We start from the raw sequence: 18,329 nt of genomic DNA, 5'->3' as shown, positions 1-18,329 counted from the left end.
GATTCTGAAACCCAACAAAAAATTTAATTAATTGTTAAATCAATGAGAAAGAGATTTACAAAACACGTATGCTGCAGGTGGCACCCATGCAACTGTTTCAGCTTCAGCTGTTTTGCATGGAAAGGCCTCATACAAATGTAGCGGTCATCCTTTAGTGTAGAGATTATTTAGAAATGGAGATTAACAAGAGTGCAGAAGGAAGCAGAGCTTTATGAGAAATGTTTTGGTTGAGCAAGACACTATCATTTTGACAAAATCTCCATTCAGAGTAGGAGTACAATTTCCAAAGCTTCCAGTTCAGTATTTTATTTATTTAAATTTATTTCCAGATATCCCACACTCTGAAACACATTAATTATCAAAGTGATTTATTTAACAAAAGTCCAGCTGCAGTCGCATAGCCACACAGTGCAGTAACTCACCATCCAGCAGCTTCCCATGATACACTGCCAGGCCAGCCACTCGTCCAATAAATGTGAAATATGACAGGTGATCTTCATTACAAAGACCTGAATTAGGGTTAATCTGAAGCGTGTAGTTGTCCCTTTTTTTAAGAAAGCAAGAAGAAAAATCTAAATAATCACATCTTTGAATAAACAGATAATTAGATATGTTAATAAATAACGTGAGCTCAGGGCCACTTCTTGTCTACGCTGCATAATGCTTTAATGGTCACAATGATGATGGACAAAGGTTCCTTATAATCCTCCTGGTTGTGGGATAACCATAATTAATTCTAAATTCATCTTTTCCATCTGTGTGCATGGTGGAAAGTTCAGGGAAATACTGCTTCCAGAGTCACTGGTTAGAAGCAGGCCTTCTCCAGTACATTTTTACTGAACTTTACAGCACAGAATCAATCCACTGTGAATGTTTACAATTTAAAATACTCCTTTCCGTGAAAGTGAACTTCACATGAGAACAGTGTTATTTTTAAAGTAACTGCAGCAACCTATATCACAGAAGTGGAAGTACTATTGCAAAACACACCACCCAGTAAACTATTAACCCAGAGGCATTCTGAGCTAGCCTGTATTTCTGCAAGCTGAGCTTCCCTCCAAAATCAGAACATGCTTTCTCTGAGACACAAATGTGAAAAAACTCTCATTGTACAGCCTTTGTTCATCTACTTTACCACTCATTCAACGCTCATAAGAGAAAGGAGTGAGTATGACGCTGACGTGAAAACATAAGAACTGTTGCAATGAAGAAATCCATTCCTCCTGTGGTTAAGCACACGGTGTGGAATTACAGAGGCAGACACAAAAGGAATGTGCTTAAAGCAGGAGACTCGGCTCTCTCTCATTTACATAAATGAACCACTGAGGGTTTTAAAACTGGACATAAATGCATTTGAACTCATGCAGGACCGGTGTTGTATGCATACTGAAATGTAAACGAGAAGCTGTTTTGTGAGCTAATTACAAAGAAGCAGTACAGTGCAGGTGTTTTATGATGCTCTGGGAGGGCACAAAGTCTTTTGTCTCCATCACGCCACTCGCTATTGCTCGCCCCAGAAATGGCAATTTGTGTTGCTGCCAGCAAGGCAACCCGGAACACTGTCCTAACAGTGAGAATTCTTTATGTGATTTCAACAGCGAAGTGAAAGGTCCTCAGAGAAGGAAAAAAGAAATGAGAGCGCAGATTTGTGACAAGAGTGCACAACTGTGTCGTGAAGGATGACCTAACTACTCCCAAATGTAACCTCCCCGCTCATGCAAAATCTAATGTATATTGCTTGCAAATGGAAAGATTTTAAAGAACACTTACGTTGCTGAATATTCAAAAAGACCATAATACGGGTTGAACATCTCCTTGGACAAGAGAAAAAACCACTCTCTGGCCACACCTCCGTAGTCAAGTCCTTTTTCTGACTCAAACTCAATCCAGAGCCTGGCCTTCAGTACATCAGGTCTTTTCACAGACATGATTCTTCTGTAGGACTCCTCAAAAATATTATTTCTGTGTAGCTTCATCTCAAATCTGTTTGGTATATCAGCCTGTGTGAAAGTAGAGTGCATTTTATTTATCAGTCTGCATACATGATCTTCAGGGAATTATGGACTAGAAGTTAAAAACTAAAGGATGGATGTGACAACTGAGTGTGCCAAGTTTCTCCTTATGCTTGTTTTCCAATGTTTTCTACATCAGGTTGACAAATTACAGTGAACTAGGTATGTTCCAGTCCTAGGGATCAGAGATTTCTATGATACTTGATAAAACACTGAAAACAACATGAAATGCAACAACAAAAAAGAGAGAACAATATTAGTTTTACTGTGTTGTATTTAAAGGGCATGACAGCTTCAAGGCCAGGCTGGATGGGGCTGTGAGCAACCTGGTCTGGTGGGAGGTGTCCGTGCCTATAGCAGGGGTTGAAATGAGGTGATCTTAAAGGTCCCAAACTGTTCTGTGATTCCATGCTAACAAACACGATGCTTCATGTTGCTCTTTCACTCGGATACCTGTAAAAGCCAGAACTGCTCCACCACGCATAAAGCAGAACTGAACAAAATAGAACAGGACTGCCAAAATACTTGAGAATTTCTGTCTGAAAAATGAGAGCACTGGTAGTCGTTACGATTTAGCCCAGAAATTCAAAAAGGCAGAACAGAACTCGATAAAGTATTTGAAAACAGAGGCACAAGACTGGGTCAACTCGTGGCAGTTTCGGCAGGTACATTTCTCATCATAAGACTGACCCAACACGAGTGTGTCAAGAGGTTTGCTTTTTCCTGACAAGTGCTTATTGTGTCCATCTGGTCACTGGTCAGAATGCACGCTGAATGAAATACTAACAAAGAGGTAACGGCACTGGAGAGTCTCATTGCGTCAGAGCTCATGCTACAAAGGCTGTCTGCAATTAATCACCACTTGACAGCAGGTGTGGGCTAATATCTACTGCTCACTGAAATTAAAGAAGGTATTTTTGCAGAACAGGAACACCAGAAGCTTGTGCCAGACTCAGTAATGCTGCGGGCTCCACTCTACCAGCGTTTTCCATCTCTGTCCTTCAAATCCATCATTAAAGATGAAGGAGAAATATCAATCAGTAGTGAGTAAATGACATTTCCTTCCTCTCGCATCACTTTGTGTTTCTGTTCACACTGGAAAATGAGCGTCTTAAAGATATGTAAATGTTTTTGTTCAGAAATCCACCAAATTCAAACTTGTCTTGGTTTCTACTCCTTTAAGGAGTATGGCAACCAAGTGTTACAGCAAGAAACACTAATCTGTATCTACCTTGAGGACAACACACTGGCTCTCCCCAGACATAACTGACTTCAACACAAAGCAGCGTGGTTATACTCACGGGCTTCTTTAACTTCTTCCTGAAATAGTCATACTTCTGTTTGAACTCCCTAGAATATGGAACAGCCTACAGAGAGAGAATTGTAAATACATATTCTTCGAGGCATTGTTCATTATGTTACTTTATACTTAAACAAATAAAATACAAATTTGAAGACACGCTATCTAGATATGTAACTCATTGAGTCATTAAAAAAAGTATATGCATAAAGTACAGAATATTCTCAGTGTCTAAGTTGAGTTAAGATGTACCAAAAATTTTACCCATGTTTTCTGTTTACCAACTACTTACCCTCTTTTCTTTCTTATTTTAGGAACAGAAAAGAGCAAAAACTATTTTTAACACAGAAAAAAGAGAGTGGAATGCACTATTGTCATCTGTGTGTTTCATTAGGAAACAGTAAGCATGTCATGTGGTATTTTTTTGACTTCTAAGAATGAGTGTTGCTATCAAAAGGTACGGATTTACACAGTTGGAAGTGCTAAGGATTATAAGGTGCTGCACAAAGACAAAATACAACGAATTTTGAGAATGCTCCTTAGAACAAGTTGAGAGGCTCCAGGTAGAGCTATGAAATGAACCATAAGGTGCAGGATGCAGCATATGCCCACATAGCAATGCATGACCACGGCCCTCAGTGAGTTAACCCCATTCTCATAGAGGAAGTGATAAAACTACTATTGTACGGCCAGTACAAAACTCCCAAGATCTTCTGATTAAAGAATCAGAGCAGGTGCCCTTCACACACAGCTCTGTACCAAAATACACGACTTGAACACAGCGCAGCACCTGGCACAGAAAGCTTCTGGTTGCAGGATGGAACAGAATAAAATGAGAACCAATGAACTTCCACACATCTCAGCATGAAACACCACTCAGAGTATTTAGCTCTGCAGTTTCCAAGTGGATGGAGCTTCGCACAGAAACAGCACAGCAATATACAGAAATTAAAAAGTCACATAATGCAGTTTCTATCCTGATAAAGAAAGAGTCCTCTTCTCCTCTGTTTGCTGAAACAGAAGTATTCTGAGATTTACTGTGACAAACCAATCAAGAATGTTTCCTGGACAGTCAAAATCATATGCTAATGGCTTCCAGGAAGAAAACATGCTGTAATGTGTGAAAAATGCCATTTCTCGGTAGCCATTAGTAGGAAAGACTACAAGAACCACCAACTTTGAACCTATTGCCTGAGCTGGGAATGGTGTGCACAGCATACCAGTGACAAACGATGCAGTGATTCCTCATGAACCCCACTCTGCTTTGGACCACTGGCAGCTGGTTGGAAAAGTCTCCAGTGCACCCCAGCGTATGTAAAACAAAATAGGGTTACTGAGTGTCACCAGTTCTGGGGCACCTCGCCAGGAGGGCACAGGACAGCAGTTCCCCTGCCCTTGGAGGCTCACAAAATGCTCATCTGAGTCTCCTACGTCCCTCAGGACAAAGGACAAAGCAAGCCAAGGTTGGTCCTGCCTCCTGCTCTATTCACCAAGCACACCTGGCTGCCCAGAGAAGTGTGGGTGCCCCATCCCTGGAGGCCATGGATGGGCTCTGGGCACCCTGAGCTGGTGGGAGCACCCAGCCCATGGCAGGGTTTGGAACTGGATGGGCTTTAAAGACCCTTCCAATCCAACCAGGCCACGATTCATGTGGAAAACAAGCGTGACCTGCTGCTTATTTACAACTGCTGCCTACACCAAACGTACATGAGTCACAGCATTTCACACGAAAAGAACCACAGCAGTACTTACAGGACCAGTAATTGCTGGGTTCTGCAGTCTGGGGTCTTCCCACTGGGTAATTTTATTATCTGTAAATAACAAAATAAATTATATCATTACTACTTTGCTACCACACTGTGAATTTATGTGTTTTTGTTTTTGTTTTTCCCTACACATGTTTTCCCTACCATTTCCACAGCTTAGTATTTCTGGGTTAGAAAATAATGCATTCACCCATCTCCATCAAAATCCCATCACACTGTTTGGTCAAAAAGACTCGTTCAAAAATGCAGAAGTATAGCATAATTCAGTGTAATTACACTGCTTTTATTTCAACACCTGTAGTAGTAACATGTTCTACTTGAACATGATCTTAGATTCAACTCATATTAAAAATACAGATTTCATGCATGAGGGGAAAGAAGCCCAAACACTTTGTCAAGTGGTAGATGAAGTTTACTTATTCAAAATTCTGCGTAAAGAGGGCCAAAGTTAAAGAACTTTAAAGCAGTATGAATTTAAATTTGGAGGTGAAGGGATAAAGAAATCCTAGACATTGATTTTAATGAGAAGTTTATAACGTCATTAAGTATAGAGTTATGGCATAAGGAATCATTCAGTTTCGACAAAGTCAATTTTGGCAGTAAGGTAATTCAGTTCTTTTCAGCCACAGCTTTCAAGAGCATCAGCAGCATTGCATGGTCATACAGTGAGGTTATACAGGACCACGGTGAAACTCTCTTTGCCTCCAGACAGCTGTTCCTCACAAGATTCTGAACACAACAGAATCACGACAGGATGATGATGTTGCAACAAGACAATGCTCCAAAAACCAAACTAAATGCCACCTCCAACGGCAAGGCTTAAGGCGTATTTCCTGCACTGGAAGGGTAATAATAATACATCTCTTAGGTACACGCTTTGATTTATAAACTGCATATTAAAGGAATAGTCAGAATTTTAGGTTTTGTAACTCTTGGTTTGAGAATATAAACACTAAGCTTCAAGAAAATTGCTTTTAAGGATACTACAGGTAAAAGCAAAGAGCCAAGTCTACTTGTTTTATAGTAGCACAGGCACTTTCCATGCTTCTACAGTCAGAAAAGAACCCTAAGTTTTGAGCACCCCAAGTTATTTTTAAAATGGACTTTATTTTGTAAGCTGACTCTCATTAAAAGTTACTAAAGAAAATTCAAAACCATCACAGAGCACACTTCAGCAAATTTGGCCTAGCAGTTAACTTCACTTTAACTGTAATTTCCTTTACACTTTATGGGCATTATGGAGGAAGGCTGTCAGAATGACAGCTCTGGGAGCCACACATTCTGAGCAGCATGCTGCCTGCCAACAGGCTGACTCCTGGGCTGCCTTTTTCATATGGCTGCTTCTTGGTCAGTCGCATCACCTTCTGCACATTTACTGCTTTTATACCAATTCATTTTTTACACCTACTTGAAACTGACAAGCACAATGACGGTGGTAAATTTCTATGACATTAAAGGCAGAGCTGGAAATTACTTTAGAGATTTTGTCCATTCTCTCTGATTGCTCTAAGATATGTTTAAGAGCATGTGGTGTCACTGATCAATCATTGCCTCAGCTGTTTTTCAGAATATTACAGCAATAGGGATGTCACATTATAAACACTTTTCTATGACTTCAGTGCCCATACAGTGAGAAGAGCCTAACTCGACCCACTGGAGCTGGAACTGTAGCACAAGACTCCCTGCATTACTGTACTGTCCATAGTAGATGCCAATATCAAATTAACTCATTTTGCAGCACATTTTTAAAAATCTACCATCTCTCCTGGTTCTTCACACAAACACAATACTCTCTCTCTTTCCTCACAGATCAGGCCTTTGGGCTTTGAAAGATTTCCTCTATTCCTTTGGTTCCACTACCTCATTGAAGTTTGGGACCCTGTGCTTCATTGTCACAGATGTTACTGCTGCTGATCAGTTTAGGAGGATTACCTCTGCTCTTATTTAAGATGCTCCTGCTGATACACCACAGGATAAATTAACCCACACTCGGCTAATATTTTTCATGTCTCTTTCAAAAGAAATTCTGCTAACTAATCCTATTTTGAGTTATACCTTGCAATTATTATAAGACATATTCACACTGCACCTACACCTCATCACAATCATTCTGGTTCCTAATCCTGTTCCAGTGAGCTTGTCTTGCTTCTCCTATGTTGCTGTTTTCTACTAATATATTGAGCACACTCCTTCTAGTTCACTTCTCAGCATGCTGAAGAATGGGGAACCCATTTAAACATCCATTCCTCCCTCAGTGAACCACTGGTAAGTATGCTGAATTTGGTTGCAAAGCCTTTGTGTTGTTCTTCATGATACCTTCTGAGATGTAGAACCTATTTTCCTACATGGCTCCTAAGAAATCAGAACAGCTTACAACTAAAATCTGAAAAGAATCGTATTTTCAGACCACTAAGTTAAAGTAGCACCTAAATAATCATTTTTTGCTTTACTTTTCTTAGTTTGTGGCATGCTTCATAACAGCTTGTGCTGCTCCACAGTGATTCTTTCTGTGCTGGCTGCAGTGAATTTTATTAGTTTTTCTCGGGGAGGAGAAAAACATATAACAAAACAGGACAACAGTACCAAATAATCATGCCTATCACCAATTCAAAAAAACATTCCTGGGGAGCCAGGACGTTAATAGCAGAATAAACGTTGAAAGTTATCTGATTCAGCTGTATTCTATTAATGAAATGGAGTACATTTGTTGCATCTTAACTAAGCCAGTTTACCATAGTGCTGTACTCACGAGACTTGCATACCTATCCAGAGCAAGCCCAGCTGGTTGCAGCCATGGCTGACTTCAGCATTACGTTCTCAAGTTACTCATGAAACAATTAAGAGCCACAAGGCTCTGTCACAAAGCTAACATTATGGCCAAACGCCACTGCACTTCCTTACTGACTGTGAGTGCCCCGTCCATCCCTGGAGGTGTTCAAGGCCAGGTTGGATGGGGCACTGGGCAGCCTGGGCTGGTATTGAATGTGGAGGTTGGTGGCCCTGCGTGTGGCAGGGGGTTGGGATTCGTGATCCTTGAGGTCCCTTCCAACCCTGGCCATTCTGTGATTCTGTGATACTGTGGGAAGAAATGCTACAGTGGTTGTTAGAGCCAAATCACTGAACACTGACAAACTGCTGTTTGCAGTCATTTGCAAAGCACTGAGCACAGCTTCATCACAAATGTAATGCCCCTGGCATCACCTCTAATTCTGGAGTCCCCTGGTAGTATAATGGTGCTAACAATGAGATTCAAGGGCAATCTGATAGAAGCACATAGTGTCACCCAAAAAAAAAACGCCCAAACAAACATCATTTATAAATTCTGCAAAAATGCTTAAGAAGTTTGGATTGGGAACAGAGAGAGGCTTCAGATGCAAATACACCTGTTTTTATAAAAGCATCACACTATTTGAGGGAACGTACACCATCAGCACTCCATTTTTAGAGGCTGAATAATTTAATCAAAGCTAGGGAGGTTCAGCAAATATACAGGTATCTTAAAGTTTTATTCTTTGACCTTTCTGTGGCAGCAGTGTGGCATAGCTTGCCAGATTTATTTCCAGACATCTATTGGTAGGAACAATTAAAAATTAAGGAAGAGATACAGAACGCTTCAATGCTGATGTTTGAAAGGGCTAATCTCTTTCTTTGTGAGTGTGCTACTTCTGGTTTTTATTTAAAATTATGTAACCCATTTAGAGGCAAAGATGGTTTAATAGTGATTCAGTAACACAAAACTATAGGTATGCTAGGATTTAATGCTACTGAAAGAGAAATATAATTCTGTCAAATACACATAATTGTTGAAGGTTTTAGTGCTCTTTAGTTTTGTGTAGCAAACAGACACTCTTCCAATTGTTTTGAACTACCTATCTCTGTGAAGATTATCCTGTCAGTAGAAATGCCCCATTAGAAAGCCCAGCTTAAGTCTTCCAAAAAAAAAAAAAAAGTGTTTTTGTGCTGCTTTGTTTTTAATCCACAAAAACTAACACAGTTGTTCTGAGGTGCTGCAATAAGACAAATCTACACTGAAGCATCACCTACAATGGAATTTCACTAACAGAAGAACTGAATAGATATCAGTTAGATATAGTCAGAATAGGTATCAGGCGGGGTGCAATATAACATGCTATAAATATGAAATAAGCTCAGAATCAATGCTGCCACAAGACCTCAGACGAGAAGAGAGAGAGTATTATCAGTGTTAATTTATTTGCTGCCTATACGTGGAGTTGTGGCCATCTTACTTTCTATTCCTAATGTATATTTTAATTTATTGAAGTGCAAATAAGCCATGGGATCATCAACAACAACAACAACGAAGAGTCCAAAATATCAACAAGAACAAAAGAAACCACAAAGAAAAAATGTTAATGCTTCACAAGTCAGAGAGGGACAAAGCTTGATGAGCCAATTATAAGCAAGCTTTTGGTGAATGTACAGTACCGTAGGAGGGCACTAAGTCTCTGGTATCAGTGTCTCCAGATATCAACACCTGGCTTCCTAAATGAAGAGTAAAATTACAAAGCTTTCACTTCGATATTTATTACCTCCCTTTGTCTAATTGCTGCAGTACCTGAGTGCTTACTTACTATGATCTATATAAAATGTTCTTCCGTCCAAATGTATCCTTTCCTCCCAACCAGGCTGGAAACAGGAAACAAAAAAACAGAGAAAATAAGTGAAATACTACCATTCTCACATAGCATGAAGCAATACATTATCCATGCCAACTTAAATTGTCTGAAAGGTGCTTGTCAAGTAGAAACAGGTGTGCTATGCCAAGGCCAATAATCTGGCATGATTCAAAGCATTTGCTGTTTATGCAGATGACTATATCCAATATACTAAGTATTTTTTAAGGCTTTGAAGTGGAAGTTTCTTGCATTGGGGTTCACATCCATTTCGTACTGTGAGAAAGCAAACACAAAGAACAGGCTGTCCACCTCTTTTTAGTTCTGAGAGCTTCTCCTTTTACTTCTGAAACAGCTGTGGGTTATTTACTGTAAATATTGAGAGTGAGACAAGGATGGCTCACGTTTTTCTTGCCTTTTTCTCCATTCCCTTTTCTCAATTTTAGTAACAAAAGAATACATGGCACGCTGGTAGTTGATGCAGTGCTCTCTGATCTACTACTCATTCCTCCTACAAGCTGTATGCCAGCTTCAGCCCTCTACGCAACACAGAATAGAAATTATTTCACTTCCATCTTTTCAAAATCACTTTTCTTCAACTCTGCAACCATCACACTGGGAAGAGACTTTATCAGTGAGTGCAATAACTGGATAAAGATAATGGCTTTAAACTAAAGAGCACAGAATCAAGTCAGGTGTGAGGGGAAAACTCTTCAGAGGCGGTGAGGCCCCAGCACTGCCCAGAGCTGTGGGTGCCCCATCCCTGGAGGTGCTTGAGGCCACGGATGGACCCTGGGCAGCGTGAGCTGGGGGGCAGCCAGCCCACGGCAGGGGTTGGGCGGCTGTGAGGTCCCTTCCAACCCAACCATTCCATGGTTCCAGCCTCAGTCAAAAATGGCTTGTTTAAACCTGTTACTAACTAAGCAGTACCAATAATATATGTCAGGCTGCCTTCATTTCACAGCACTTTTTTACCTCTTGGAAGTTACTCCTGTTCAGTACCTCCCATCAAACAAACTTGTCCTTAGAGAAAAACTACAAAAAACAGTTACTTCCATAGCTGTTCTCCTAAATGCTCAGTTACTGCTGTATTCTAATCAGAAAATTCATTGTAATAAATAGGTTCAAGTGAATACAATTCTTCATCTGATCTGAATTTTGAGATATGAGCTTGACAAGTTGCCTAGCTTGACTTAAAAACAAGGCATAACTTTCTGCTAACCAGGACCTGGACAGGGAGATGTCTGGATGTTTCAGAGGAGGTCTGTGCCCCTCTCCGATTTTGTCACTTGTTGTCCATAAGCAGTGCTCACTCTAGTCTGCTGACAGAGCAGTTCTTCTCAGTTAACTGCAACCCAGCTCAGTGCAAATCAGTACGACCAAAGACTCACTACTCAATCTGTTCAAAACCTAGATAACTTAATAAGCCACATCTGGTACAACGGGACAGCCACCCATCCTAAAGGCGTATCTGTCTGCAGACATCATGTCTGCAACACCTGCTGAGACTGCTGGTGACAACTGATGGCTTACTGCAGCTTCCAGTGCTGCAAATACAATTCCAGTGGCAATTTTTCAAAAGCATGTTTAGTGTATAGGCAACTAACATAACACTATTAAGGTCTGCAGCTTAGAAAAAGCGTCAGCTTTTGCAGGTTATCCCCTGACATAAAAATACAGCTGCTGAAAAACTAAGCAAAGCTTTGTATTCGACGTGCAAATCACTATTATGCACTGGTTACCAATATGACAAAGCCTTTGAGGCTAATACAGTCATTTTCTCTGCAGAATATGGAAGTTTCATTCAAAAATCAGAATTGATTTAGATTTCTGAACACCAGTATATACTGGTACAGAAACAAAGTTCACTTTGAGCAATGTGCTTCTTTTTTTTTTTTTTTTTTCCTACAGCAGTTAATTATCAGCTAGTTAACCATTAATTGTCTAAAATCACATGTTCAGAGATAAAAACAAGGTGAGTTTCTTCAAAGCTCAAAGCTTCAGATAAACAAAGAAATATTTAATAACTGCAGAAATACTATGGGCTGGCTGCACAGCCTGACTCATTCCCTGAATGTTTTGGTGTTAAAAACATTGCTTTAAGATCTCCACAAAGGTGATGAGAGCAAACAATATGCATATGCATACAATACAAGAGTGCAACAACAGATCAGTTCTTACAAGATAGCAGGTATACACCCAAAGACACTGTCACTTACAGGAAGAGGGCCCAAATCGTTGGGGTTCAAAGAAGCTTTTGTTCTCAAATGCACTGGAAATTTCAGCCGTGGATCTTCCTGCAACAGATACATGCAACCATAAATCCAACATCTGCATACAAAGTCATACACAGCAGCTGGAACAGCCATCTTCCTACATTAAAATCATCGTTTAATTTTTACGTTTCCGAGAACAAAATGCAAAACCCAAACATATGAATAAAACATTTCATGTTTGGACTTGCCACATACTTAATTAAAATTAATAAATTGCGATGATTTTTTTTTAATGTTAAGAGGTAGAGTGGGTAAGACTTTAACTCTATTAATGGTGCTCTTTCCAGAGTCCTGTTCTTAGCAAAGTATGCATTTCTAAGTGCTGTTTAGAGTCATCTATACAGTTTTGGCTCTCAAAACCTCAAAAGAAATAAGCCATTCTATAACAAGAAGGTTGGAAAATGATGTAAATGAGCTTCTCACATTTTTATTAATCCACAGATGCCACATTAATGAACAAAAGATGTAAAAAGAGGCAAGTAAAATAGGCCACAGAAGGTCAATTTGGAGTCACAGTGATTGAGATCTCCACACATAACCTACCCACATGCATCTGATAACATGACTAAGGGCCAGCATTTGAAATATTTCCTTTAAAATAGTTGCTGCTGGGAATTTGAATAACATCTATAAAATTTAAGTTCCACTCATACTTAAATGGTGACATGAAATGCCGAGTCAGCTTTGACACTTTTTCCTACTTTAATTTTTCCCCCTCTTGCTGACTGAAAATGTAGAATTATTGAAAAACAGATCCTCATGACACAAAACAAATAGCAAGATGCATTCTGCTCACCAAAGATGAACATGCATTATATAAACAGGAAAGAAATTCAAGGCAGCCTCAAACTGAACAACACGCCAAATCTTCATCATACTCTATGCCAGCAAAACCCAAATTTGAGCAATTTAAAAGGCAATATCTATATGCAATGGTTTGTCAAGAATAAGAAGGTCAAGCACAAAATGCTACTGTATGGTAGACATGTGATACATAAATCCACCAAAAACTACTTTCAGTGGTTATGTACAAATAAGTTTCTTTTCTCTGAGTGTAGCAATGGCACCACTACAGCCACTACGTCAAGTTTGCTGTTTCATACTGTGGCTATGGGACACCACTACATGGAGGAGCCATTCTCACTTTGTTCAGCTTTACGACACTTCAGGCTGACAAATCCCTCGATTGGAACTTGCATCTTAAACACAAGACCAATTCCAAAGCGAAACAGAGGGTCTATAGCCCGGAGCAGTAAAGACAAAGCCATTTGAAGTTTATTAGCTCGAATTTCCCTTACCCAGGTAGTAGTTTTACTATTGTGATCGATGAAGAAGGGCCTGCCATTGGGTGCTATCCGCATCTCCCAGCCAGGAGGGAGGAAGCTCTGAGCAACTCTGTTCTGTGGTTTGGGAGAGTTGTAGGGAGAGGGCTGCGGAGACTGCGGGTTGGAAAGGGTGTCCTTCACAGCTCTGCGCACCGGGGAGTCCTTCATGCCCTGTCAGTGTGGAAGGTATAAGGATTTGCCAAATGCCACTTAATAAAGGAAACTGAACGCAGTGTGAAGTTTTTCATTCCAGATGCAATTTACACTATAATTAAGTGCTAGCATTGATTTCCTAGAATGCAGGGAAGTTATTAGTAATTAGCTATTCCTCGTCGCCCATTAAGATTCTCACTCTGAAGGGCACAGATTTTTATCATATCCCTATGCGATGATAATGTTCACTTGATTACATATTTTACTGAAGCTGATCTGTACATGTCAACATTTCGTTTTAAAAAGGAAAAGATACAAGCACTGCTTTATACTTGGTGGTGCCATAGATGTTAATTAAAATAGGAGAGTATACTAAATGTGAACTGACATTATCATAGAATCATAGAATGGCCTGGGTTGAAAAGGACCACAACGATCATCTTGTTTCAACTTTCCTGCCACAGGCAGAGTTGCCAATCATCAGACCAGGCTGCCCAGAGCCACATCCAGCCTTGCACTTCTTAATGGATGCCCCAACTACAATTTCAGAAAGAACATTTAAATATGGCTTTAAATCAAGTTCCTTAAGTAAGTGTAAGTTTAGACTTCTTATATCAGCTTGAAATTACAGGTTTTCAACAATTTGTCCAGGGGAAAAAGTGAGAAAGGACAAAAAAGGTGCTGCACTTTCCATTTGAAGATGCAGTTTTTCGTAACTTTCTCTCCTCAATGCAGCCACGTTTAATTGATTTGTGAGATCTAATCATACAAGAAAAACACAAATAATCTTTGACTGCATGTGCCAGACAGACTATTCATTCACATCATTCAGTGATCAAAGTTAAGCAGCACTACTGTGCGATGTAAAGATTCAGATGGAAAAATGTTAGAAGAAAACGGCAATATATTATGTCAAAAATAACAGTACGAATGTTACAACAATAGCAATGCTGTGTTGCATAACTGAAAGGGAGCGAAAGAGTTAGAAAGGTAACCAAGAGAGAAGTCAGATACAAGTGGTCTGTGTTGCTAACAGTGTTTCCCACCTCGAGTGGAGCAGATAAGGTGACTGTGGGCGAACTGAGGCTGCGGGGCCGTCTGATCTGGGGCTCACTCAGATGGTTGCTGCTGCTTGCTGCTGACCCAGCCATGCCATCTTCTGCAAGCTGTTTCAGATGCAAAACCAAGTTAGCCAGTCATCAAGATCACAGTTCATCCAAAGTCAAAGCAGTTGAAAATGATGTCAGTGTTTAGTATCGTTATTATGACTATTAAGTCAAGCACATTATTTAATTTTAATTCCATCGCAGAGACACAAAACATCTGGAATTATTAATTAAGCAAAAGAACTTTCAAATTCAAACCTACGGAGACGTTTGTCTTTATTTGTGTTTGGTACCTCTCTGCAAATGCCCTCCCTTGTAGCATCAACTTAACCTGTAACTACTGAAGAGAAGCATAAAAACAAAAATCCCAACTGTATTTTTTTATGATTATCCTGAACTGTTGTGACCACGCTTAGATTTTTTTTTTTTTTTAATTCAGAATTCTATAGAGCTGCTTCCACTGGAATTGAATACTCAATATGATGTTATCTAAATGTATGCAGTGTAAACAGAGCAACGTAACAGATCTCCATACCTGCATGATGGGCCGTGTCCAGGTTGTGGTTCGATTGTTGTGATTGACATAGTAAGTACGGCCCTTTGCATCCTTTCTTTCCTCCCAGCCTGAAGGTAAGCCTGGAGTGGTGTGGACATAGGCCACTGAAGGCTGTTCAGCAAGAAATTACCATATTGTTATTTTTTCATTAGCTTAAAAAAATTAACACTTGTTCTTTGAAAAGAACTTGTTGATGCACATAATTCTACCAACTATCAAACATACAGAAAATGTGGTCTGGGAAATCATCTAATACAAGCTCTTCTTCAAACCCCTCTGAGTAAAATAATAGTTTCTCATAATAGATCTTTTGATTGAATCTTCCATAGATTCAGGTCTCTTGTTCCAAAACTAGCTAAGCTTACATGCCCTCAAACTTTTAAATTGATATATTGCATATAATGACAAAAAGAAACACTGTATTGTAATGATTTTCCCTGATGGTTGATTTTTCCCTTTACATTGGTGTGGATAAATAGGAAAGGAAGTGATCACGCTTTCCAGTCAAGATCTCTCTAGTTCTGACCTCATCTCTACCACGGGATCTTGACTCAATTGCAGCAAACTGCTGAGGGCTTAAAAACTGAAGTCCAAACATCTTCTTAGTTACAAACAATTGCATTCAGGGTTAGGTGTCCTAAAGTAGAGGATACACCCTAAAATTGAGCCCAAACTTCAGAATGAAAAGATACCGTTTTTCTAATTAAAAAGCTGCACAACAAAGACGCTGCTGTAAAGAAAACATACAGACAATGAGGACGGTGGCACCAATTATCCAATTCTTAGGCAAATTATGTCACTATTTAACACAATAGTTACGCTACAAGAGACATTGTCTTCTGAGGTTTCTATGGGCAGCAAAATATTCAGTGATTTAAACAAGTAGACATTTGTTTCTGCGACATACAGAGTTAAAAAATACAGTGTACATGAGCAGCAAAGCCTTTGGAGGGCAAAAAGCCTAGGAAGAAATTCTAATACTGAACCTGTCTGCATCTGAAAGCACATCTCAGGAGGGGAAGATGCCCAGGGAGACAGATTACGATTCCAGATTGTTATTCACGTGTTTAGGCTCTGTCACTTTCTGGTTTGGGACTCCTTTTCTCTGTAGACATCACTTGCTTGTACTGCCTCTGCATTCAGCAGGACAGCATTCTTGCTCTCTAAAGAATGCTCTCTAATGAAGGAGATTCTGCTAACATCTCATCAAGGACAAGGCAGGTGCAAGGTGCCATTCAGCATCTGCACGTTGTTATTTAGATCAAAATGCATTTATGCACTTGGTTCAATCAACAGATCAATCACATTAAAATATATAGTCACATTTTATTTATCAGGGCTCTGTAATGCTAGAGATCGCTCTGCTTCTTCAACATAGCTGCCTTCATGGCAGAAGAACGGTGAAATCTAAAAGACCTCACCACGTGCTGGAATAAAGAAGTGTCTGAGTTTCACTGTTCTATCAATTTCTGCATGCTTTCCTTCTTCATCAGTTTCACTAATCCCTCTTTTGGAGCCTGAGTTTAACCACTCCAGACTCAGGCATTTTTCTCTGCCCAGCACAGTGATGATAGACCATAATTTACAGTGAGCAAAGGAGACTATTGTGGGATTTTGAGTGTTTTACCCACACCTGAAAGGCAGCTTCTGTTTCAGAGCTACTTCATATGCAAGGAACCTAAGTGCAGGCAGGAGAAATTCAGCAATACAGGCAAATTACTCTGGTAAAGATATATTGCTGAATTTATCTTTCCTCCTGCTGTAGAGAACCTGCTTTAGCACAGGGGCTGGACTCGATGACCTCTAAAGATATCTTTCAACCCCTAAAACTCTGATTCTGTGAAGACTCAGTCCCACAGAGGATTAACACACAGACGACTCTGAGCTCTTAAATTCTCACTGTGTGAATGTGAATCAAATTTTGTGAGTGCTTTTGGAAGACAAGTGAAAGGTAAAGCAGCTGCGGAGGAAAACAGAGCAGGTAAGAAGAAATAACTGTAGTGGAAGAGGTCTTAAAAATACTGAGATCTCCCGCAGAAAAAGAGGATGCTGGAATATGAGACAGTAAATATTATTAAGAGATAGAAGATGTCTAAAGAAGACTATTCACATTTTTTTGTATGATCTTTAAATAAAATCAAGGGAAGAATCAGCCTTGGAGACTGCCAAATACCTCCACGTTCTGACTTACTGTGCAGACTTACAAGACCATAGGCATTACAACACAACTACGGCAGCTTGGATAACCGCCTGTTTCCCTAGGCTCTCAGCTTTATTCACCATGCTAACCACAAAGCAAAAAAAGAAATTACTCTTTCAGTGTCTTTATAAACAGTGGTTTGTGTGGTATGATCATTCTATTTAAAAATATTAATACAGTGGAAAACTATTACTTAGAGATAAAACATGTGAATGGCACTGCACAGCAGGATTCGGTAACTTCTCAAGTCTCAAAGATTCTCAGTAAATTATTTTTCTACGCTCTACATTCTTTGCTCCAGCAAAGCGATTTACAGCAATCCTTGTTCTTGCTTCATATTCTTAAGACCTCTTCCCAGGGCTCTTGCTTAAATCAGTATGTTTGCTTTTCAGCAGAACAGTACAGTTGACACAATGAGCTGGAGAACCGCCTCACGATCAAAAAAGAAATTAGAAAGGAAAATGAATGGATTAGAAAGTTGATGCGGCACATTAGGAGACAGAAAAAGGAAAACTGATAAGGAAGCTGAGTAATACCCTCTGAAACAAACTCCAATTTATTCATTTTCAGAGTGGTCAAAGTTTGCAAAGTGCTGTTTTCCCACTTGTTTCAGTTCATGTAGCTGATGGGCTGTGATAAGAAGAGCACCTTCACCGAGACTGTTCTAACCACTGCTAAGCTATTAACTGATGGTCATAAGGACACAGTAAGTGGTTTGAATACAGTCCACAGACCAAGTTTTAATTAAAAATTAGACAAGGTAGCTGCTATTCTGTGTTGTAATAATACACATTGTGGCATGATGGCACGATGCAAACAACCAGCTTCAACTGCCTTGGTGCTGGGTATTAGAGGAAGTCTGAAAGCAAAACTGAACTGCCAGAGAAACTTCAGCATTGACAAATTCTATGTCTACATATCCGATGTCCCTAAAGAACAAAAAAGTGGCAACTTTGAAGAATGTGCATCTAGACTTAAGTGCAAGAAAGAACTCATATTTA

General features: G+C 39.7%; 1 protein-coding gene across 9 annotated transcripts in view; it reads right to left on the bottom strand.

Moving 5' to 3' along the window:
- NEDD4L (NEDD4 like E3 ubiquitin protein ligase) overlaps positions 1-18,329 on the bottom strand; it is a 136,764-nt gene that overhangs the window by 9,480 nt on the left and 108,955 nt on the right. For 4 of the 9 annotated variants that reach the window (XM_085214190.1, XM_085214193.1, XM_085214186.1 and 1 more), the window contains 10 exons: positions 15,108-15,239; positions 14,513-14,632; positions 13,287-13,484; positions 11,932-12,009; positions 9,671-9,725; positions 9,525-9,581; positions 5,065-5,123; positions 3,314-3,379; positions 1,771-2,000; positions 423-544 (listed from right to left, as the gene is read on the bottom strand). In XM_085214190.1, the coding sequence (XP_085070316.1) occupies positions 423-544; positions 1,771-2,000; positions 3,314-3,379; positions 5,065-5,123; positions 9,525-9,581; positions 9,671-9,725; positions 11,932-12,009; positions 13,287-13,484; positions 14,513-14,632; positions 15,108-15,239 (1,117 nt within the window). The remainder of the gene's footprint in view (positions 1-422; positions 545-1,770; positions 2,001-3,313; positions 3,380-5,064; positions 5,124-9,524; positions 9,582-9,670; positions 9,726-11,931; positions 12,010-13,286; positions 13,485-14,512; positions 14,633-15,107; positions 15,240-18,329) is intronic. The other 5 variants (XM_085214192.1, XM_085214191.1, XM_085214185.1 and 2 more) reach the window with 3 other exon arrangements.

Source organism: Meleagris gallopavo, chromosome Z (assembly GCF_905368555.1).
Source record: "Meleagris gallopavo chromosome Z, MGAL_WU_HG_1.1, whole genome shotgun sequence".
NCBI classification, from domain to species: domain Eukaryota; kingdom Metazoa; phylum Chordata; class Aves; order Galliformes; family Phasianidae; genus Meleagris; species Meleagris gallopavo.
This window is presented reverse-complemented; position numbering and strand designations above follow the sequence as displayed.